General features: G+C 37.4%; 1 protein-coding gene across 1 annotated transcript in view; it reads right to left on the bottom strand.

Annotated features, from left to right (window-relative positions):
- ARHGAP15 (Rho GTPase activating protein 15) overlaps positions 1 to 25,933 on the bottom strand; it is a 474,106-nt gene that overhangs the window by 168,346 nt on the left and 279,827 nt on the right. The window contains exon 10 of the mRNA XM_083348755.1: positions 20,641 to 20,739. Within this exon, the coding sequence (XP_083204881.1) occupies positions 20,641 to 20,739 (99 nt within the window). The remainder of the gene's footprint in view (positions 1 to 20,640; positions 20,740 to 25,933) is intronic.

Here is a 25,933-nt window from a genome sequence, read left to right as displayed (position 1 = left end):
CCCTTACTTTGATGATGTCCTAATAGCTGGAAGGGATGAAGGAATATTAGTAGAGCGGCTGGAACAGGTACTGGGTAGGTTTAGGAAGGCTGGGTTGAAACTAAAGAAGGAAAAATGTAGCATAGGGGTTAAATCCACTGATTTTTTGGGGTTCAGGATTGACAAAAGTGGAATCCACCCTACCCCTGAAAAAATTAAAGCAATCAAGGGGGCCCCAGAACCAAGGAACAAGGCGGAACTACAGGCCTTCCTTGGCTTGGTAAATTTTTACCACACGTTTGTGCCACACAAGGCTGCCATTGCAGAACCCTTACACAGACTCTTAGATAAGAAGACCCCTTGGCAGTGGCAGAACAAGCACAAAGTAAGTTTCCAAATTTTAAAAGACATCCTTTCCAGTAATTCAACTGTAACCCACTTTATAGAAAACAAACCAATCTACCTGGCGTGCGATGCTTCGCCCTATGGCGTAGGGGCTGTGATCAGCCACTTAGACAACCAGGGAATACAAAGACCCATTGCATACTACTCCCGCACACTAACCAAGGCAGAGCGGAACTATGCGCAAATAGACAGGGAGGCATTAGCCATAGTGGCAGGAGTTAAAAAGTTCCACGACTACCTGTATGGTAGGAACTTTACTATACTGATGGACCACAAACCCTTGCTGGGACTGTTTACCACAGATAAACAGACTCCCCAAATTATGTCACCCAGGATGCTGAGATGGTCCATTTTCCTCTCAGCATACTCATTTTCCCTCCAATACAGACCAGGCAAGGACATGGGTCATGCAGACGCTCTTAGCAGATTGCCCCTAAGCACAACAGAGGAGGACCCTGCCCCAGTGGGACAAATAATGTCCCTACAGGACATTCCTGATTTGCCCTTAACTGCAAAAGACATTGCTGAGGCAACCAATAAGGACCTCACCTTAAGGAGAGTAATGACCTGGGTCATGAGCGGTTGGCCTAACGCCAAACCAGATGAAATATACAGTCCATATTTCAGGAGGAAAGATGAACTGTCAGTTCATTTGGGTTGCTTACTCTGGGGAACTCGTGTAGTTATTCCAGGAATCCACAAATCAGCTATTCTACTTGAATTGCATGAGGGACATCCTGGAATAGTAAGGATGAAGGCGTTGGCTAGGAGTCACTTGTGGTGGCCAGGACTGGACAACGACATTGAGGAATGTGTTGCCAATTGCCATCTGTGCCAACGTTCCAGGCCTGAACAACAACATATCCGCACACATAAATGGGAACAAGCTAGGAATCCTTGGTCCAGGATTCATATTGACTTTGCTGGACCCTTCCAAGGGTTAACGTTCCTAGTAGTGGTTGACAGCTACTCTAGATGGCTAGAGGTAGTACCGGTCAGCTCAGTAACTTCAGGCAGAACAATACAGGCATTAAGGGGCCTCTTTGCCACTCACGGGTTGCCGGATTTAATTGTGTCTGATAACGGGCCACAATTCACATCTATTGAATTTCAGGATTTCCTCAAGGCCAACTCGATTAAGCACAAGACTTCAGCACCCTTCCACCCCTCCACCAACGGATTGGCTGAAAGAAATGTGAGGACCACGAAGGACGCTTTAAAAAGAATTATTCGAGGTGATTGGCATCAGAGACTGGCAGAGTTCTTGTTGGCTCAGCACACGACCCCATGTTCTGCTACAGGGAAAAGTCCAGCTGAAATGAGGTGGGGCAGGAGACTATCCACAAAATTGGACAGATTGCACCCTGACAGACTGCAAACAAACATTGAATTTGACATTCCTAACAGAACATTTAAAGTGGGGGATTTGATCTGGGCCAGAAACTATGCCCAAGGGGACAAATGGATTCCAGGGGTGGTGACTGAAATCTTAGGTCCCCTGTCGTACACTATTGAGGGGGAAGGGAACAGGATCTGTAAAAGACACATAGACCAGCTGAGGAAAAGATCCAGTGGTTGTGTGCCAGTTGAGGGGGACCTAAGCATAGTAAGGGGAAACAGTACAGATAACAACAGGCCAGAGAGTGGCGTAGAGGAGGGGCAAAAGGACTCATTCCCTCGCAACCAACAACAACAATTCAGTCAAATTGAATGGGAAATACCCCTGCGAAGTAGGCCAGTGACCACTGAATTACAAACACAAACTAATACACAAGACAGCACATCTGAAGCCAGTAACCCAGAGCCCAGGCCCAGCAGTGACAAGCAGCCAAGCAGTCAACCAGGAAGAGGGGTCCCTAGCAGCCAAAGTAACAGATACCCTTCTAGAATACATAGGCCACCAAAATACCTAAAGGATTTCGTAAAGAAATAACATTAACGGGGGGGTAAGGGGTGTTGTGTATGTAAATAGTTATTAACAGGGCAAGCAAGAGATTGCAAACACATTGCAGCTTAGCAAGGTTCAGAGCGGGAAATTAAGGTGCATTCATTGGACGCCACAACCTAGGAGCGGGAAAAGAGACTCCATTGATTGGTTACAGTTCAAAGGCTTTCTCTATAAAAGGGTTGCAACATTTGACAGTTGACAGTTGACTTTGTGTATTCAATAAACTCGTTCATTGTTAAACCACTCTGAGTCCTCGTCAATTAGAACCAAACAGGACTAATGTAAAGCCTATGTGATAAACCTAGTTATATACCTGAATAAATAAATAAATAACCTCCAATTCTATTATTACATATTATATTAGTTTGAAATGTCACATTTCTCAAACCACAGCATAGTATTAAATTGCTTTGCAAATAATCAAAAAGACACATCTTTCTGAAAAAAACAAAAAACAAGAGCAAGTGAGCTATTGTCAAAGCAGCCAATCACAACACACTTCCATTCCTTCTCCCAAAGACAAGTGGAACATATTTTAAGTTCTTTTGACACTATTATTATTCCATCAATTCACCAAATCACTTTCTGTTGTCCTGGTGAAGGCTCATGCTGAGCTAGAAATAGGACTAGACTGAGAAGGCTATCTGTCTTGCAAACCAAGGGGTCTAATGTGCCCCATCCAAAGATGTCAACCTGGTCCTTTCCCCTTTCCGCACAAAAGTTTTAGTCCCCCAGTGACACTGAACATCTTCCACTCTGAGTTGGTTGCAAGATAGGCAGTTATATCAATGTTTGAGAGAGAGAGAGAGAGAAAGAGAGAGAGAGAGACAGACAGACAGACAGACAGAGAGAGACAGGCAAACAAAAAAAATTAGGAACTTTACTGTCTACTATATCTTTTTTCAAGGCACAAGAGCTTTATCTAGTCATAAGCTGTAGAGATGTTCATTGTTTATTAATGGGATTAGTGCAGTAGAGATAAGATGAGATGAAGAGAAGAGAAGAGAAGAGAAGAGAAGAGAAGAGAAGAGAAGAGAAGAGAAGAGAAGAGAAGAGAAGAGAAATCAATTTCACCAAGCCTGGAGGTAGCCTGTAGGAGATGCATATAAGTTTTCTGGAGCTTCCACTCTTGGTGTTCTTGTGACCTGAAGCATAGGAACATGCCCATGGTCAGTATGTGGCTTGTACCATGAGATTCCCTGTTTTCTTTTCCCGTCTGTATCTATACAGTATATGACTCTGGAAAAGTTATGGGCAGCCAATAGCGCCTCCTTCTTTTCACATCACTTAGTACCAATTGGACAGAGGAAGTGGAAGCCTAAGACCATTCATTTTTCTCTCTCCTGCTTGTTTTCATGAGCAAAACGATAATATTCCATACATACACAGCAGTAGTACAGTAAAGATAGAAGGACATTCTTCTTCGGGTAACCTGGTCACCACCATTGCTATTTAGGGTAGCCAGAACAAACTGACTTCTTAACTTGAAATGCTACCAATTTTTTCTATCTCTTTGCAAGCCATCATAGCCTAACAGAGGAAAGGCAACACATGGATAAATTACCGAAAGGAAAGCAACCAGTGGACCAATAGCAGAAATCAGCTTTGACCGTGGCAACTCCAGTGACAAAAGAAGATATCATTTTGAAGTTATAGAGCACACTGCATAAAAATGTGGCTTAACATTTTCAAAATCCAGTCATGAGTGACTGTAAAATATTGGTAGGAAAAATGGTTAGCCATCACAACCTCAAAAGATGTCATTTTGAAAACATCCTCTAAACTGAGTGTATTACAGAAATCTAATGCAGAAGTCACAAACTGATAGATAAAAATAGTTAGATCACTAAGTAACCAAGAAGAGAAAGTATAATAATAATAAACTTCTGACCACACACAGATGGAAACTGGGAGCATCCCAAACAGCAGTGAGATTTGCTATATGCCAACTGGGAGGAGTTAAATATATTAGTCAAAGAACAAACACATTAAATCTGATTTTGTTCTACTGGGCATTTTCTTTCTCAGCAGCCACACACAGTTCAGCAGCAGGGTAGCACAATTTTATTTATTGCCCTAGAAAAATCTCTCCTCTTATTTCTTCTGTTACAGATTAATGGCATGAAAGAGTTAAGGATTTTTTAAAAAAATGCTAGATTATATCTGTCATGAAGGAATATTCTTCGTGTATGCTTCTGTGTAATCCATTTACCTCCTTATAGACCCTTCAAGCTCACCAGAGAGTTCCTTAAGTTCATATGATACCCTTGTGTATTGCATTTTGTATTTGGATATTTGATGTAGCTGAGAGAGGTTTGAAAACATATGTAACTTGACAAGTCCCTACTGGCTACACAACTGGAGGAGAATGTAAGCCAGCTGCAACATGTTCTTGTTCATCTGGCTAAAGAATTGCCACTTCCAGACAGTAGCATATAAAAAAGGCAACCATTTTTCTAAGACTTCTGACTTTTGTTCAACTTTGCCCTTTTGAAGATACATTTTTTAAAAACTGGACTGATGTTCAGGGAAGAGAAGACGATGAATGAAAATGAACCTCAACCTCTTCAATCTTGGTCTTACATAGAAGTAAGACCCAAACATTTTGAAGAATTATTCGTAAGCACATTTAGACTGTGAAATGCATTGGATATTCAGTCCATTTTTGTTGGTGACAGTGGGCAGAATCATACAACCATCACCAGCAGCAAATTGGCTTGGTACATGTAGGAGATGACCAGGCTGAGTCCGAGAGAGAAGTCAAGTGCATCATCAGTCCCAAATCCCTTCGTGCCCACCAGACGTCTAAGTCCAGCCTACCTTGACTTCCGTTGACTTCTAACACAGCCAATTTGCTTTGAATGCTAGTAGTTTAGATTCTTGTAGAGAGCATTAGCATGCAATAAACCTGCAGTCATCTGAACCGCCTTGCTTCCTGATTTCTTGCTCTTGACGGTGCAATTTATAATAAAGGGTATTCTAGCCTCCCACGGTAAACTGGATGGCCATCATCATGACTATTAATAATATAATTGTATAATGGTCTGCCTACTGGCTGAAAAAACAGGATAACCAAAGTTTTCTGTTCTTGGGTGATGGCATCTTTGCATCGCCCCACCACCACATCAAAGAAGCAAAGTATTCCCTAAATATGTTCTTTCTAAATGCTAAGTTTCACTGCTAATGCAAAAAGGTTTAATAATAAAAAGAACAGGCACATCACAAGCTAACCTGCTTGTGTCCCGTGCTGTCTTGGCTTTCTGAAACCAATCTTTAAAATGCCAGTTCTCAATGCAGCAAGTTGGCAATGAGTTGAGCATTCCCTTGCTTCTTGCCCTTCCCACCAATGCAGAAAAGACAGGCCTCATTGACTGATCCTCTGTGCATTGAATTACTACAGTTTTCCTTTTCCTTTTATGGACCACTTCTTTCTCATGAGTCCCCTTTATTTTTCTTTGCTTTCTCAGACAGGTGCTCACAAGATGCCTTCACATCCCCCTTTGGTGTTCTCTCTTCTAATCATTTAATTTACCATCATTGCAGTGATGCTGCCATGATCAAAACAAATGGAAGATTCCTACATTGTACTATTGAGTCCACTGAAACTTTGAAGCAAAGAACAACTGAGGATTCACCTGCACAAAACCAAGTTTGCATTCATTGAAACTTGGTAGCTTCATTCCAATGTGCCTATGTTGCAACTTGCTTTACAGCACTCTGGGGAAGCGGTGGGAAAGCAAAGGGAACAGCCTAGGTGGAAATCAAAAGAAACTGGGTTGAATGTGGTCCCTAAGGGGGTGGTGCTACAAATGGAATAAAGAGGTTATCCTGGGGGGTTCTTACTGGGAAAGGGAAGATATAGGTGAGGAAACTGCCATTCAAGTAAAGGCCCTTTGTCGGATTAACCCCAAGGTTTTTTTTTTGTGTTTTTTTAAGGCAACTGCCAACCAGAAGACAACATAGGCTCCTGGCTATCCAGGATGAAATTACTCCACAAGGTAGGGACCAGCTGCTGAAGAGCAGCTGACCTGCCAGGCACTGTAGCCATTGGAGCCTTCTCTCACTAGATTAAAATAAAGAAATGTTACAAACATTTAGAACAGCTTAGGAGGAAAAATAACAGTTTTGAAGCAGCACAGGGGATGCATTTGCAATCGGTTGGGATGCCAAGCCATCAAAAAATGTAACTAAATAAAAATGTAACTAAATAAAAAAGACGTAAATGATCCACACTAATGGTGGGAAAAGGAAAAAGTGCAGTTTTGGCCTTAGAATGGCTAACACAATGTTAGCCCTTCAAGGTGGTCCAGACATTAAACGCAACCAGGAACACTAGCTCTATCATTTCTGGTTACATTAATAAAATCTTACAAAACCTGAAACATTTCTCTCCTCCTTTTCTTTTATTATCTCAACAACTAGGAAGGGTCCTTCTGAAATGCCCTTTCTCCTTCTCTGAGCTGAGATTACCTTTTACATAGTGGTTGGCCAATTTGTGGCTCTCCCTGTCTCCCAAGGTCATTCTCACATATTGTTACATCCAAAGAACTTTGAGGTAGAAAATATTGGACAACAGATACAGGAGGAATACATGCGATTGTTACATATTTTGAATGCCCTAAAGGCCCAGAAACCGCTCCCTTTTGAACGTGTTTAGAGTTGCTTCTTTTTCATCAGATGGTCTTAAACTAGAGTTTCTGAATCTCAGCAACTTTAAGAGGCATGGACATCAGCTTCCAGCATTCTGATCTAAACAATTCTCCATTAAAAAAATGCTTTAAATCCTTTTTAAAAGCATTGAAATACTTGGGCTACCTTATGATTTTTTTTGCCTCTTTTTTACTGTTTTATAGTTGATTTTCTGTTGCTAATATGTTTTTAAAATGATTATTTTATCTTCTGTTCCTTGTTTTCTTAGGCTCTCTGAAGAAATAAGCCAAAGGATTTAAACAAATACAAAATGACAAGGGCAACTGTACAATACATTTTTGGAGTGATCTGAATTGTGTTAGGACAAATGGATGCGTATAAAGCATAATAGATAGGGAGACAATATTGCAAATACATTTCTAGATACAGATAACTGTGAAGTTACCCACTGATGCTTAGTGCTCAAGTGAAAAATATATCATACCAATTATGAAATACAGACATATGTAACAAAAATTTGGAAGCACATGTCAGCTTTCACATCATGTTGAAATTTGTTCTAGCAGCTTATCTGGGCAGCATCTATAGAAATACATTTCTTACAACTACAAAATTAATTTAAAATGAGGGTATTTTTCACTGACGTCAATGAGATCAGGACTGCTATGAAAAAAACATTTCCATAACATTTATAAGGCATATGCTTGCAAATTTCTTATTATCTTAAATATATAAAAGTTGTGTGGTAACTTGAGCAGCACAGAAACTTAGATCCTTACTTTCCTACAGTATATCACCAGAAAGTTTGGTGGCTGTTTTTAGTTTAGTTTAGTTTTAAAAAAACAAACCTGCTTCCTTATTTATCAGATTAATTAAAATTTTATGCCATATGCTTCTTACCATACTATGCAAACAATGCTCAGCTTCTTGAGAGATCCCAACAGAGAGAGTAGCAAGCTCATTGCTCGTAATATCTCTAAAGGGGAACTAATAATAGCAACACTTATATATTTAAAGAGAATATGTACATATATTCAATAATTTTGTCATTTTTCACATCTGTTTAGTTATGAATCTATTTCACTCAGGAAACAATCAGCAATAAAAATTTTTTTTAAAAAAAGAACAGCAAGAAAAACTTTCTGATAGATGTCTTCTAACATTTAAAGACACTTTTAAAATAATATATCATTTGTACATGAGACTACACAAGTTCCTATGCAGGAAGTTATTGCTCTGTTATGATTCTGCAAGCCTCCATGTATATTGTTGAGAGTGAAATAAAATACTTAGGTTTCAGCATTTTAAAACATCAGAGTATTGCTCAAGATGATTTCTACATGTGGATTGGTGAAGGTCAGTATCGGCTGGATGTCTGTGGATGGTCACGATTTCACAGTTTATATGTGGAGGTATAGTTACTGTGGCGATAACATGTTACTACTGACATATTAATTTTTATTATTTTATTCAAAATTCAAACCCACTGAAATAAAAGACTCCTAAGTGAAAGTACTTAAATGGACTCCAGAAGATGATAGAGGACAGGAAGGCCTGGAGGAACATTGTCCATAGGGTCGCGATGGGTCAGACACGATTTCGCAGCTAACAACAACAAAAGTGAAAGTAACACTGAAGCCTAAATAAGCTTAACTAAATGCTATTAAAGTGGTTGGTCATGAATGATCATAAATATCAACTGAAGAAGTTGAAAACATTTATTTTTCTTTTTAACACTAGCAGCCATAGGGCAGGGAGTGTAGTTTTGTGACAGATAAGGAGATTAGTTACTATTCTATAGTAGCTGAAAATCCCTCTAAAAGGCTGTTGGCTATGGAAGGGGAGTTGTCATGGGCACCCACATTTGCTTGGCTCTAAGAGGAGCAGAGGAATTCATGGCCCAACTCCCTTGCAATGTTTTTTTATATCAAAAACTCAGTCCTGTTTGGATCTACATGTGACCCCTATTGCTAAAACAAAACAAAACAACAACAACAAAAAAAATATGACTAGGTATTAGAATCCCACATGGTTTTCAGAGTTCCAATCCCAGGGAATATCAAAAGAGACTGTGGAAGTAATCTGGATGAGGAGATCCATGCCCAATTCCACTGATTCCAACTGAGTTTCAGAAAAAAAATTGAACAATGTTCAGCAAACTAAATGCCCGGGGGACAGATTAGGTTTATAGCAATAGTAATAGCACTTAGACTTATTTACTGCTTCACAGTGCTTTACAGCCCTCTCTAAGCGGTTTCCAGAGTCAGCCTATTGCCCCCAACAATCTGGGTCCTCATTTTACCCACTTCGGAAGGATGGAAGGCTGAGTCAACCTTGAGCCGGTGAGAATCAAACTGCTAAACTGCTGGCAGCTGGCAGTCAGCAGAAGTAGCCTGCAGTACTGCATTCTAATCACTGTGCCACCGTGGCTCTTATAACATTCTGCACATCGTGGTTGTTCTACAGTTAGGATTCCTGAACAATTCTTGTAAATAGAAGCCATAAACTAAAAACTGATCTGTTTTTGTCCACGGCAGTAACTGAATTACTATGATAGAATTCATGAATAGTCAATACAGTATGTAAGAGATCTTGGCTTGAGTATGTTTTCAGCTTCCGATAATGTTTCAAAGTTTTATTCTTTTACTGTGGAATATTTTTTAAAGTCTAGAAAAAAATACAGTATGTATGTTTGCTGCCACCATGTTTTTATTTGTCAGTGACAGAAAAATAAATTTCTTCTCCATCAACTATTAGTTGGCAATCCACCAGTTAGTAAGTAGCTGTTATCTAGAATTCAGGAAATTCAGCCTTCAATTCAGCTATGGAATTTATTGGGTTCTCCTGATCAGTCAGTGTTTCTTGTTTTGACTTTTTATATGTTTGTTGTTTGGATTTTAAAAAGGGGGGTCGGAAGACCTGGAGAGTGGACGGAAAGGAAATGTATGTTTCTTTGAGTTCGTTGGAAAAGAGGTAGTATGCAATATAACACAAATATTAGCAAAAGTTCAAAGCCACTAATTAATCAGGAAATATTTTATTCCTAGTTTTCCAAGGATTCCTAGCATTTCCTTGAGTCGGAGCTTTGGTGCTCTCTGAGTGCGGTTGTTTTCTTCCAGACGTTTCATTCCCCAACTAGGTAACATCATCTGTGCTAGAAAAGAGTAGGGTTTGCTTTGTTTTTATATACTACTGGCTTGCCCTGTCAATGCTGGTGTGTGTGTCCTTGGTGGTTCCTTGATTACTGTTAGTGTGTTGGTCTCAGTTGGTAGTTCCTTGATTCAGGTATTGCCTACTGCTTGAGTTTTTCCATTTCCATGAGTGCTAGAACAAGTTTTGAGATTCAGCATAGGGTTTGAGAAAAAGTCTCTCTTTCCAAATTAAATTAATAAAGTGCAGAAGAGTATCATATATGGTAAATTCACTGACTGATTGGGATTTATTTCTGAATATTGCCTCTACTCAAAACGGTTACCAAAAGACTATTTTTATAGAGCAAAAAAAAAAGGGGGGGGAAGCATAAAAGCCTCTCAGGCTGGTGTGCCAGGAAAACCACTGGAGTGCTCCCAGGTATGAATTTAGTCCTGTCACAGCAAATGTTTCTGTGGTAAACAGTCAGTAACCACTTATTTGTTCTGGCAATTCTTACCATTCAAATGCTTTCTTTTATTAGCATGGGATACATTTCTCTGGAATGAATTAGTCAATGAGGCAGGTATCAGGTGACTTTAAGAAAGATGGCAACTGGCTTAAAGGGGTACCTATTATTTGTAGTTTTGTTATTTATTTATTTTTACTTTTTTAGGAAAAATGCAGCTTAGGTTCCGTTCTTCATACTTTCCAGATTATACCCCCATGATACATTGTTTTCCTTCTTCCTTTTCTGCTTCCCTCTAATTTGTATGTTGTACACTTTCTGAAATGTTTTCTCTTGATGCCTTTCCCCCCCTTTTTTCTTCAAAAACAAAAAGACCCAGAGTGTGGCTTTTTTACAGACACTGAGGCCCCAGAGAGAAAATACCCTTCTGAGCCAATTGTAACTTGGACTTTGTACAAAACTATGAACTAGCTTTTGCTCTGTGGAAGGTGGCTATAGCTGGATAAAATGAGTCAGAAGGCAGAATTCGTAGAACAATTATTGCCAAGACGGTTGCATTCATTTGCTGCTAATTTCCGCTCATAATTTACAAACATCTTTTTATATCATAAAACTTCCAAGGTAAAATTGCTTGGAATGTGGCTTGGCTAATATTTGTTTGAATTCAACAAAGCAATAAAATCAATGGCTGATAAGCTATATATTTTACTGACCTGAACTCAATTTTTTTAGTCCTGTAATACAAAATTATATTACCTATTGAAATGTTGAATTTTTCCCCCTCTAAAATAGGATGCATTTGCTATCAGTTTGTTTTGCTTCTTTTCCCTTTACAAGCATATAAAAACAAGACGCTGAAATCTTGGAAGGAGACAAATCATATAAAAAACCTTCAAAGTTTTTGTCAGATGTTAAACAGTACAAATTGCACATTTTTCATGGAAGTATTAGCTTTTAGTACATTCTTGGATCCAAGTATAATAGATTTTTCCCAAACTGGAAAAGAATATATGCTACAAAATTAGCAGAACTAAGAGCTCAGCTCATCTAGCAGAGCAATATGATCCCTACATTTTTAATGTACTGCTCTCAAAGGTAACTGGAAACTTATATAAAGCGGGAAGCATGGGGGGTGGGAAATGATGTTAGGAACTGTTTGTAAAAAAGCAACCATAAGGGATAAGCAATTTGTAAATAAACTTGGAAAAATAAAACAAAACTGTAGATACTACGGATTTCTGGGTAAATGTTTACAACAAACCAATTAGCCCAAAGGAGATGATGAGGTTCTGAAATAAGCTTGGAGTGGCTCTTATGTTGTGCATCAGGGCCCAATAACTCTTAGTGACATGGCAGCTATTTAATGCATTTCTACTCTGCTCTTCAGCCAAAAGGACATACAGAACAGTTTACAGAATTTCAGTAATGATAGGTCCTGAAATCATGTTAGCAATGTAAATAAAACAATGCAGTGAAAAAGAAGAAGAAGAGAGGGTAGTGAAACACATATGCCCAGGACTACATTTAAATCGCCTTCCAAACAATGGCATGGAGGTGACCTTTCTGCCACCAGTAGTCACCCACCACCCTTAAACTCTGACCCAGGCAATTGGGGGAAGATGACAGGACAGAAAGTCTGAGAAGCTGTTCATGGAATTAAAGCAAGAAAGCATTTCTTACGCCAGCACAGCACTAAATTTACAAAAGAGACTGAATAATATCATTTAACAACTGACTTTTTTTTCAGAGAAATATTTTTTTTTGAGGCTCTTATTTTTTATGTATTTTACTAATTTTTGATAGATATTTCTTTTTGAATTTGGAACAATCTATTTATTAGAATATTTGTTCAGTTTTTCTGATTAGATCGATTTTTTATGAAACACTGTATTTATCCTTAAATACATTTTATAATTAAAAAAGAAACAGAGCTCTAACCATCATTGACTTTAAATTCGACTGAAAAAAGAGAAGGGAAAAAAGTGAAATACAACCAAAGAGGAACGATGAAGATTTCTTGGGAGATGATCCTTGATATAAGCCAGACATGTCAAACACAAGGCCCGGGGGCCGGATCTGGCCCGCGAAGTGGTTTCATGTGGCCCGCGAAGCCATCCTGGAAACAGTGAGGGAACGGCCCCCACTGCCTTGGCCCTGGCCCAGAGACCCTCTTTGTGCCAGAGACCCTCAGATCTGTCCCACTCCTGCCCGGGCCCCCATAGGCACCCTTGATGCAAACGATGTAGAGCTGGCCACGCCCACCCAGTAGGCCATACGCACTCTAGCCACGCCCACCCAGTAGGCCACGCCCACCCTGGCCATACCCACCCGGCCCCCTGAGGGCAACCGCAATGCTGATGCGGCCCTCAATGAAATTGAGTTTGACACCCCTGATATAAGCAAATCTTATTGAAACACTCTGTTAATCACATGAATTAAGATCTAGTCTTTCGTATGATAATCATGCAGTGTTTGAGAATGAAATATAGGTTCAACAAAATCAGGATTTCATAAAGTATAGTTTTCCTCTGGACTGATTTCAAAGGGAATTGAACAGTGGTGGGATTCAGCTGGTTCGCACCAGTTCGGTAGAACCAGAGAACCAGCTGAACCAACGCTGCTTCTGGAAGTCCGTTCTAGGCCTCAGAGGCCTAAAGGAGGTCTCCCAGGCCTAGAACGGCCCACAGGAAGTGCATTGATGTCACTTCCAGACGTCCGTTCTAGGACTTGGAGACCTGGAGGAGGTCTCCCAGGCTTAGAACGGCCCACAGGAAGTGTGTGGACATCACTTCCGGAAGTCTATTCTAGGCCTTTGGAGGCACAGGCCTGCATCCACGCAGAGAACCGGATGTTCAGGTATTTGAATCCCACCACTGGAATTGAAGCAATTTTAGGAAAGTTAATGATGTGTACTTCTTTTGTAACATTATTGCGGTTGTTTAATCTTACTTATTTACAGCATTTATAACTTCCTTTTTTATAAGACTGTGTAGCATCTTACAGGGGGTCTCTCCTAATTTTATTTCAGTAACAACAATCTGTGAGGTAGGTTGGACTGGGAGAAAATGACAGGACCAAGTCACCCACAAGCACCCATGATCAAGTGGTTACCTGAACCCCAGTCACACAATTAAGTGTACATCTTAATCATACACTTCACCACACAATACTTGTACTGATTGTACAGAAGTGTAAAATGTATTTACAAGAACTAGTATGCATACTGGAAAATTCCATATGTCTGTCAAACTACATATATCTTTGGAGGAAAAAGGCTCTCTTTTCTGTCTAAAAGATATCAGAGATTAGACTGCCCTAATCCTGCTTCAGCTTGGAGAGAAGGAATTTGAAATTTAAAATCCTTTCCCACATTAAAACACAGAACAAACTATTTGAGCAAAAGACTGGTGGAAGATCATTTGCTCTATATGAAATGATGAGTTCACAAACAGGCTCGGGGGAAAAAAAACATTTTAGATTACTGCTATAGGAGATAACAAAAGGAAATGCTTAAGGTACTATAATCATTTAGGCCCTTTTTTTTCCAGGTCACTGTAATCTACCCAAAGATAACTAATTGCACAAAGTAAACATTCCTCTTCAACCACAAAAGGAATCTATTACACAAACATATAATTCACAGTCATTTTTAGTGGGCTGTAAACAGTTTGGAATGAGCATAAAATGGGACAAAAATCAAAGTGAGCATTTTGAAATGAAAAAGTGTTTGCTACAAAAGGTCAGTCCCTTTGCTTGGCAAACTATGCAGAAAAGCCTGGGAAAATGTTGAACACACAAGCAGTAAGGGGATTTTAAAGCCAACAACCTCCCTGTTTCTTTAAACAGACATCGGAACCTATAACTGGATGCTGTCAAACAAATGACAGCAAAAAAATAGAACAGCTGCTAACAAGTAAAGTTAAGAGATAAAAGTTTTAAAAGCAAGGGACCTTCTCCGAAATGGACTAAAGGTCTTTCTTAAATCTTTATTCAGGGCTAGAGATCTCAGGATGACTTTTTGGCCAAGAGTCAACTATGTGATTTTTGTATATAATTCTTGCAACAGAGAAAGAAAATCAGCAGTGTTGTTGCAAACGATGACATTAAGAATTTGAGTATACAAGTTGTTTTGGAAGGTCACTAGTTCTCATGACAGAAATTATTTGGGCAAGATTCTTTACAACATTTTGAACAAGATCAATTAAAAAGAAAAGAATGAAGACCATTAAGACTATTTGGAAAGAAATCCAAAAGCCTTTAAGTGACAAATTACAGAACCAGAGTCCCACGTTACTAGCAACTTTCAGCATAATCATTTTTTTTAATCCCATTTATATCCCGCCCTTCTCCGAAGACTCAGGGCGGCTTACAATCTAAAGCACAAATCAATGTGCTTAGCAGTAGCCTTCATTCTATGTATATGCCTGCTTATTAGGGCTTCCCCCCCCACACCCAAGCAGCATTATTACAAAGTCAGCTTATTGCCCCCAACAATCTGGGTCCCTGAAGGTGGTACTTTGAAATTAAATTATGAGATATAATGGGAACAACCTTCTATCCTTCAGCTTTTCTCCCTGACTAGATCTGGAAGTAACTACATATCCCTGCTTCTGGATGTAGGAGGATCTTTGTCTGTAGGATGGCCCTCTGGCTTGAACCAAAAGAACATTTCCTATGTTGTGAGTTTAGCAACTTAACTAAGAATTAGAAAATGGGATAAAAGAGAGGGATATTATTCCTGGTTCTCTCTTTTCTCAGGAACTAGCTGTGGTGATGAAAAAATAGTAACATGATAGATAGATAGATAGATAGATGAGACAGAGACTGCACTGTCATACTTACGAGGGCAATTCAAACCAACAGCACATCAGAAGTGGTGCCATAGAAAATCCTGCGAAATGTAAAGATGCCAAAGGAGAACTGCTAGTGAAGTTCATGGAGCGTGGTTCGACCATCAATTCAGAAGTCTACTGTGAAATGTTATGAAAACTCAAGACAAGCCATCCATAACAAGCGTCAGGGCATGCTGACTTCCAGTGTTGTGTTGGTTCACGAGAATGCTCGCCCACACATCACTAGACGCACCCAAGAACTTTTGTAGCAGTTCTGTTGGGATGTTTTTGATCACCCCCCCCTACAGCCCAGATTTGGCGCCGAGTGACTACTAGTAAGGAATTTCAAACCTTGTAAGATGTTATGACAAGTGCCTCAATTTGAATGGCGATTATGGAGAAAAGTAATGTAATGTTGTAGTTTTCTAATAAGTATAATAAAAGTTCTGTATCTGTGAGTGTCTGTCATTGATAATGGAGGTTTATTTCTGAATTGCCCTCGTATAATCCCAACTTTGGACATAAGTATGTAAATAACAGCATTTCTGTTGTGATGTCATGGCATGCATTTTGTCACTTGTCCCTTTGTTCTCCATATGGACACATGTCTTTTCTCATTAAGTTTAAAGGGTACCATATGGCATCCTTGGCCTCTTTTTCATCTCAAAAGCAGGATGACACTGAATTATTTCCATTATTCCACAGTAGAAAGTGAAAGTGGAGAGAATTAGATATTGGGATTGCTGTCTCCAATGGTGGCCTGTTGGCTCAGCATTCACATTAATGCACAGACTCTGCCCTCTTGCTACCTAACTTTAATGCCTTTATTATTACCTTTGTATGGATCACAGTCACAACTTAATTAACAATCAAAACAGATCAGAAGGATGAACCAAAATGTTCTTAATAATGGCAAATATGTATGCTCCAAGAACTTTTGATAGTGTTCTCTCTCTTTCAGAAAACTTCTCTCTGAGGAATCATATTATTTCAGTGTGCACAATGAGGAGGGATGGTAGTGCGAAGCTGAGAACATGGCTTATGGCTGAGTCTGTCATGTCAGATATGTATTTGTTTATCCTTTTTACAAACAAATGCATTTTATATAGATTTTTTAAAAATACATTATTTTAATTGTTGGTGAGGCACAAAGCAAAATTTGATAGTCTTGGATAATTAGCTAGAAAATAGATGTGGAAATAATCCTAGAACAGAAATGTTTCACAAAACAATTACTCTTTTCCTTCCACAGGATTTCTAGTCTAAGCAATAATATTTAATTGTTTTTTAACTTTTGTACTTCGTTTTTATATTTATTGCCCTGTACACCGCCCTGAGTCCTTCGGGAGAAGGGCGGTATAAAAATTTAATAATAAATAAATAAATAAATAAATAAATAAATAAATAAATAAATAAATAAAGGTGGGCTTTAATAATGACATATTATATCAATAGCACTTAGATTTATATACCGCTTCTCAGTAATTTACCGCCCTCTCTAAGAGGTTTACAGCCTATTGCCCCCAACAATCTGGATCCTCATTTTAGTGACCTCAGAAAGATGGAAGGCTGAGTCAACCTTGAGCCAGTCAAAATCAAATAGCTGGCAATCAGCAGAATTAGACTGCAATACTGCATTCTAACCACTATGCCACCACAGCTCTTAATATACTAACATTAACATATTAATGTTAAACTGACAGCTAACAAAGAAAAAAGCAGAACATTAAGGTCTAAATTTTTTTTACAGGAGAGTATTCATTTAGATTAAAATAACTTCCTTCACTATTCACAATCAAAAGAATAAGGATGTAAGACATGGGACTGTCAACCAGCTAAAATACTAGTAGGACAAATTATTAAATAATAATGCAATGCAATGATAGTGGATAGGAAACATTTTCAATGAAACCTTTAGCATCAAGAAATTGTTTTTGATCAGTTCAGTTGGAAATTACTAGCTGATACATTCTGATGTTCCTTTTCTTTATTCAATATTATTATTTTCCATATCCCATTTACTTTAAAGTATATCTTCTCCTGTATGACACATGAAAATAATATATTATTGTTAGTTTTAATTTAAAATGATTTTGTGTAGCTTATAGCCACATCTAGCAGGCAATGTTAATCAAGTGAGACAAGATTTTTTGCAAATTGCCAGTAAATGTGCAATGTGAAACTCACATATGAATTCAGGTGAATTTAAACTGATTTTAAGATACGGAATGTTATACCTGAGGCTTTTCCGCTGCCAGTACTTATTTTCACAGCGAGCAATACTTCAGATTAGTACAATCTAGTTCTGTAATGGAGGTTCTTCAGAGAGAGAAAAGAAACTTTCAACTTCAAGGAAACAAACTATAAGGTTACTGTATGAAGATGGGACAGAGAGACACAGCTCTCTGTTTCAGCCAAGATGCCAGCTGCAATGAATGTTTAGGCCCTCTTACTAAGACTATGTAAGTAAACATACAGTTTTCATTAACTATGCCTTTCCCATAATTGGTACATAAGTATTTCCCATGACTCTGTAGTTGAATAACTTGGCTGGAGGCATATCTGGCCATTAGGAGGAGGGCTTTAAATCTGTTGAGTCCCAGCCATGCTGGGAGACTTGGCACCTCCACATATGGCTTCCTAATACCAATCCCTGTCTAAAATGTCATCAGAAGCTTTCATAAACATTGGATTTAGCTTCACATAAATTACTGCTGTCCTGGAATAGTTTGTGCCAGAATTTAGTGAAAACAACACACTGAGTAAACAGAAGTAAAGGCGCAGGAATTATAATCCTAGTCCAGGAAAAGAAAAAAATTGTATACCAAGGACAAAGTCATAAATAGTGATAAAATGCAAATTTTATCACATACCACTGAGATTAGTTATTATTTATATCTCTACTAGCTAATGCCATATGCTAGCTTAAAGTTATAGTAAATACAGAGAAGGAAGCATACAAATCAAAGCAGAATCATGCAATACTTATAGAAATTATTCTACAGAATTAAAATTATTCTGCATGCCTTCTCACAGACTACAAACATCTAATATGCATCCCTGAAAATATATATGTATATGTATATACAGTATGTATATATGTATTTTTCAAGGAAACATATTAGATGTCTGTAGCCTGTTACAAGGTATACAGAGTAATTTTGAGGCACTCGGATGTTTATTTGCAGTATTTATGAATAACAAAGATAAATGTATTTCTCTAAAAGTAGCAACATTTTCCTAAATTATAAGTAAACTTCACCCATAAATGGTTAGTAACAATTCTTGTTGTTAAGGAATAGTTTTGTGTGGTACATTTTATTGATTGTGCTTTTATTGGTAAATGACCGAAATAAAGTTTCTGTCTACTATAAATATCAGCAAAAACAACAATGTTAAAACTGCACTATATTTCTTAATGCCTTAAAAGTTTCAAAGCAGCAGAGTTAGAGAACATTTTAAAATTAAAGTTTCTAACAGCATTGAAAAAGCCAAGGTAAAATGCCAAATGAATCTTTCAACAACAGAAAAAAAAACCTTTTCCTGATATTTGTAATGTCTATGGCAAAAAACATATTGTAATATTAATAAATAAAGATAATAATATCTTTATTATCTTAACATATCTATTTATTCTCTTTAACATCTCTATTATCTTTAATACATATTTTAATATTTTAAATCTCATTTTACTCATAAGCCACTCAGAATCACTTATGCAGTGAGATGGCAGTGTAGAAATTCAATCAATCAATCAATCAATCAATAAAATAAATAAGAACATTGTATTAGCAAAGGCATTTACTATTGGACATTTTTAAAACAGGACTGCATTTTTCAATGAATTAATTTGATCCAGAAACCAGTTACCGTATTTTATAGTACTTGGGATTTGAGTTGTTTAATGCTACCTTATAGGAAGTACCTAGGACTGAGGAACTATTCCAGCAGCCAATGAGCACTTTATGAATATAAGCAGTGAATCAGTGTGTTCTTTCACTAAAGCTTGTTTAATTCTCTTGCAATGAGCAAGAATAGCCAGTGGAAATTTAACATTAGAATGGTAAAAGCTCCAAATTCAGCAGGAGTGACTTTTTAAAAAATTGTATCAACACAAGCTATGAAACTTGAAATACCTTTTAATCCAGAATCTACATTTTAGATCATTTATATTTATATTTTCTTTCTTTTTACAGGCTTGGTTGGTTAACTAACCACAAAACCGTAAAGTAAAACAAACTGGGGTCTTGTTACTTTTCCAGGGGATTGATCTGTAGAATCAGTAGGTGACGTTGCTAATGAAATGTTGCTAAATGTTATCACTAATTGGTGTAGATCAAAAAGCTTATAAAGAGACAGCTGCAGTAGTCACTTCAAAAGCTAGCAATCCTAAAAGAGACCCCCACATTCCAAAATCTCCACTGCATATTTCTGGCTCTAATATTTCCATATTTCATAGCTATTTGATATCCTGGGAATATAATTTTCCTAATTCACTTATATGAGTAAAATGGAATTTCCAAGAATTATACACCATTAACCCTGCATACATATAATATTACATGAGCATATTTCTATGAATGTATTACGCTTTCCCCTTATCCTCTGTCTTCTTATGCTAGCACTTCCCTTAACTCCCCTTTGCTGCTTTGAAGGATTTACGATCCCTCCAGAATAGATTGCAAAAGGGTACTGGAAACTTAGAAGGTAGGGTGCTGTTGATGGATACGTTTTTGGCACAATGCAATACAACACAACTGCTGTATAAAAGTAGATTTCTTTTGTCATGAACTTCATAAAAGTTGGTTTTGTGTGTTCAAAATATCTTTTACTTGATTGCTAACTTCATTTTAGTTGAAAACTACTTGGAAGCAGAAAATGGAATGTATACATTACAAGGACATATTTTTAAAGGCAGTAAACATTATAGGCTTTAAACAGTGACAGTAATCAAGTACAAAAGTTCAACAAATAATTGTAAGGGCAAGAGACCCACTGCTGCTATTTATTTTGAATAATATCAGTGACTGTCCAGAAAAAAAAGGAGGGGATGGCACATACTTATTTCAAAGAATATTAGGAAGTTTAAGAAAAGTGGGGAGGGTTGATACCATTGTAGTTTTAACACCCAGCTATCCATCAGTAGGTAAATGAAAGACAGAATTTAAAATCTCACTTATAAATATACAGCTATATTTAGGAATGTATGTAGATCATAAAATACATACCTCGTTCCTCAACAGCTTTTATACACATTTTAACAAAGTAAGGGACAGTAGAGCCATCATGTTCACACACATTGTGTAGGTAAGCACCAAAAATCTGATCTAGAAAACACAAAACAGAATGGCTGATTAAACAGAAACCACACTTTAAATAAGCCCTCTGAAATGTGAAACAAAGTGAATAGTAAACTATAAAGGTTTTGTTGTCCACTTACCTAGTTTTGCAAGCAAAGTTGCTTGTCAAACATAATATCAAAGAAACTTAGAGAATTCCATTCCAGGTTTTGCCTTATGTTTGTGAACATTATGTGTGATTAGTTTTTACTAGATATACAGCATACATAACAATGATCCGTACTCAAATTGTGTGACTATATCACTGAAAAACAATGAGATAAATTTGATGTATGACCAATTTGCAACCCATTTCTTTCCTTGGGACTGAGGCCATGAGTTATGACTTCTGATTTATTTTATTTGGCACACTGAGTTAAGGATGTCCACAGCTTGTTCTGAGTGGTGTGGATATTAGAAACTGTCAGCTGTATTACAGAACACATAAGCAGAGATATCCTTTTCTGTGCAAGCCCCATCTGTAATCATCTGCATGTCAGGTTGTTATGTAAGGTGAAAATGCTATGTCCTCCACTCTCCTTCAACATGCAAAAGTAAAACAGACTGGATAATTGAATGCTATTCCTATTGAATGTCAGTAGGTAAGCCATAGCCCAGATCTGTCTTCCAGAAAATATTTTAAGAATAGCTGAGGGTCAACAGTTGCATGTCCAGAGATCATAACTTGCTGCCTTAAGCTGCTGTTCCCTTGTGATCTTACGTAGCCAATGGTTTGTTTAGAAAAGCCAACCTGGAAGGTTGTACTGACATCACAACAATTAAATGTATAGAGCATTGTAATATAATCCAGAGAATATTAGCCTTGTGTGAAAACAGCTGTTTGATGGGGAATCTGAGTTTAGAAAATGTTAACTGTCCCATAAGTGAAAAACCCTATTTGGTGCTATCATCAGTCTAATAGATTGTTTATACTTGTATTTGCAGCTGCATTTCAAATTCAAATTGTGTTTTTAAATGCTTGTAAATTGTGCTTGAAAACTAAGTTTTGAAGGACACTACTTGTATTTTAAAATAAAACCAACTGGCCTATGTACATTTAAAATATTTAATAGGATAGGGTTTGGACTTCATACAAGAATAAACTTGAAGAATAAGCACAAATAGCTTCATATATTCATTACAGCAACCTCTCTTTTTCAGATTTCAACACGAGGCTGATAACAAGATGTGATTGTTTCAAAAGTCTCAATAAATTGATTGCTTAAAAGAATAACATCCCTTTTCTAGCTTGTTCAGAAGCCTGAAAAATAGCAGGCTTGTTTAATTAACAACAGAGAAGTTTGCTGGAGGTCTGAAACTGTTCTTCTTTTTCACAGAGCACACAGTGATATGAAATAATATAATCTACTATATGAAGGTAGAGTGGAAGGCATGCCAATATCTTACTCTTCAGATAGGACAAACCAGTTTGCTCTAGTCTAGTGGCTTAGACACCAGGCTATAAACCAGGAGACAGTGAGTTCTAGTCCCACCTGAGGCATGAAAGCCAAGTGGGTGACTTTGGGCCAGTCACTCTCTCTCAGCCCAACCCACCTCACAGAGTTTTTGTGGGGAAAATAGGAGAAGAAGTATTACTGGTAGGTATGCTTGCCTCCTTGAGATATTTATTAAAATAATAAAGGCAGGATTTAAATAAATAAAATGATCCACTGTTTTTTTTAAAAAAATAACACTTTGTATTGCATTATTTATCATAACAAGACATACCATGTACATATACTCTACACAGCAGCAGTAGAGAACTGGATGGATTATAAACCATGGATAGAAAGAAAAGGTCCAGAAAATTTTAAGACATAAGGTAGTATTGTTATTATACAGTAATTGTAATGGTACCAAACCAGGTAAATAATTTAATAATGGTATATTATATTATATTTATTATATTTATTATATTATATTATATTATATTATATTATATTATATTATATTATATTATATTATATTATATTATATTATATTATATTATATTATATTATATTATATTATATTATATTATATTATATTATATTATATTATATTATATTATATTATTATATTATGCCTCTCTATTACATCATTTACAGACAGCCAATAACTTTATTAGATATAAATCTAAAAAAACCAAAGAGATAAGTTTCATTACAGCATTTTCTCCAACGTTTTGTACAAAGTTGACATTTTTCCCTTGACAAATGTTTAATTATTATTTTACTAAGAATAAGTCACCCTGACCCCTTGACAATGCTTGTAAATTGTACAGCTTACAAAATGTTGATTTTTTGTGTGTTTGTGTGTGTGCTTCATAACTTTAATCCTCTGGCTGGCTGAGGGTGTACATCATGAAGTATGTCAGGATAACTAGGTTAGTGCTCTGAGATTACAAATTAGCTTCATCCTCCTTCATCTCTGCTATATATTTTTGACAAATTATGAAGAGAGTGCTCCTTAATGGGTACTTTGTCAGCAGAATCAAAATGAATCAAACCTATGAGAAAAACCATTCAATGGAAGCAGTTTAAAATGTTTAAACAATGTGGCTATAAGATCATCATTTAAGCCTAGAGATAGTCTTTGCATACCTTTCCAGCAGAGCATGACACTTGGAAAATTAGTGTAGACGTTCTTTGACAGCACTCTATAATCGATGTTTCTTAGCAAAGCCTAAAATAATCCTAGGAAAGGATGCATAAATAGTAACCTGCACAACATTAAAGACTATGATATCTCTAGATTCTGCCTCTCCTAGTGTGTTCAAGTAAAAACCTCATTTTTTTTGTTTCAAAGAGCCCACATTTCATTCTTTTACATATTTTGCATTTTGTGAAAATTTGCCAACATTATTTGTAAAGAAATTGTATAGATTAGTTCAAAGAATACAGAGCAATCATCTTAGCTGTGGATAAAGTTGAAAAATTTGTCTGAAGATACACCACCAGTTTTTGTTCAGATATTTCTACTAAAAAAGCATTTTTTTCCAGGCCTCAGATGCTCAAAAGTGACTGGAAGTCTTTGTTTGTTTGCACTTTTTCATCACGCAAATTTGCAATCAAGTACTTGTGATACCATCCTTGATGAACACAACATTTTGGTGAAAAATTTCCATTTCGCTAGGCAACATAATCTCTGTCTACATAAAGAACAGATTCTCAGAAAATATAATTCATTACTGAGCTGAGCTGGAAACACCCACCCTACGTTGGCTGGGCCAGCCTTAAAAGAGGAACCATTTTCAGAGACTTTCAATTTTTACTAATTTTTATTGGGTGTGCAGAGATTGATTTACAAAATGGGAGGTGTCGATTTCTTTTTCCAGTTTTTCCCCTCAGATGTTTCCAGTGGCAGAGAAATCTCTCTGATTAGTTTAATGGTAATGAATTTTCACTTGGTTTCTCTGTTCCACAAAAGAGAGGGATGATAACTCAGTCCAATACTAATTGCAAAATCTAAAACAAAATTATAATTATAATTTCCTCAGACTTGGAGTAACGCATACTTCGCTCTCAGTCTGCACTCATGGATTGAATCCTTTGCCATTATGGTGTCATTGTTCAGATTTAGATTTAGATTTAGATTTTATCAGATTTATATACTGCCCTTTCCCGAAGGACTCAGGGCGGTTTACATGAGGACCCAGATTGTTGGGGGCAATTAAGCTGACTTTGTAATAATGCCACTGGGGGGTGGTGAAAGCCCTAACAAGCAGGCATATACATAGAATGAAGGCTACTGCTAAGCTTGTAAGCCGCCCTGAGTCTTTGGAGAAGGGCGGGATATAAATGTAATAAAAAAATAAATAAAATCACATCAATATAAAATACAAAGTTAAAAGAGAATTAAAAGATTAAATTATCCCTGAAAATAAAACCCCAGTTAAAATTCTCAGCCTGGGTCAGAGAGCTCAAGGAGCCAAGTCTTCAGGCCCTGGCGGAATGAGTGTAGGTCAGGGGCAGTCCTGAGCTCCACGGGCAGCTGGTTCCAGAGGGCAGGTGCACCCACAGAAAAGGCCCTCTCCCTGGGTGTTATCCGCCGGCAATCTTACCGGCGGCACCCTGAGAAGACCCTCCCTCTGCGAGCGCACTGGACGAAGGGAACTTGATGCTGGCAGCAGGTGTTCCCTCAAATAGTGGCAATCCAAATGTGTGCATTCATTGGTTTTTCTGTTGCAACTTTGAGGAACACAAAATACAATTTTGGTTTAGACAAAGCCAAAATTGGGTTAGCTGAGTAATAATTACTTAATCTGTGTGAAGCAACACTTTTACCTTTGGGGCTGGAACCAACTTCCAGAATCCAGCATATTAAAGTTTCTTGAAATCTTGATTAAAAGAATCTATATCATGCATGTCTGGATGTATATATTGGAAGTTTCTTTGTTGTTGGGTTTTGTTTTGTTTTCAAAAATTTTTTTTCCTTTGCCATATCTAAGTAGTTTACGTCTTGTTGGGATAAAGAAACATACAGAATATTTTTTTCCAATAAAACAATAATTGCTCTCAAGGGACTAAAGAAAGCAAAAGGTCTTTGTGTGATTTGTTTCTGAAATTGTTCTTTAAAACTTATGCTTTCTTCCCCCCTCCCATTTTTTTTAATAATGGGGTAGGGAGTAGTGAAGATAAGCAAAGATGTACATAACACTCCTAATCTCCTGTTATGACAGTTTATGTCTCCCATCCAACTTATTTAGCTCCAATGTCTGGGAAATAGACACAATGTCCACCTTATGGAATGCTATTTAACTTAAAATGTTCCCTTTAGAATAGAAAATTATTTTGTCCTCCCCTAGTTTTTTCCTAGGTTCTCAGGAATTGCTCCTTTAGAAATGGCCTTATTTATCATTTGGAAATTTAAAAGAATGAAATACTTTTATTATTACCATGGGGAAGGAAATTCCCATAGAAAGAGTTGTTTGCGAGAAGTTGTGAAAAGGGAGAAGGGAAAAACTGAGCGGCATTCTATGCCCTTATACAGCTTTAATCATTCCCTTTCAGCTGTTATCAATTTAAAACCAATGAAACTCCCACACTGAGTCCATTTGAGGAGTCAATTTTAATATCTTGAGGCATCTGTAGTTATTCTGAATTGGCTGCAAAAGCAGAACTAACAACTTAAGCTCTAACCATAAGTCTACATCAGCCTGGTAACCCATACATCAAACACCGACAGTTAGTCAATACTGCAG

This window comes from Vipera ursinii (genome assembly GCF_947247035.1).
Source record: "Vipera ursinii genome assembly, chromosome: 1".
Classification (NCBI taxonomy): domain Eukaryota; kingdom Metazoa; phylum Chordata; class Lepidosauria; order Squamata; family Viperidae; genus Vipera; species Vipera ursinii.
The sequence above is the reverse complement of the archived record's forward strand: the minus strand, read 5'-3'. Positions and strand labels throughout refer to the sequence as shown.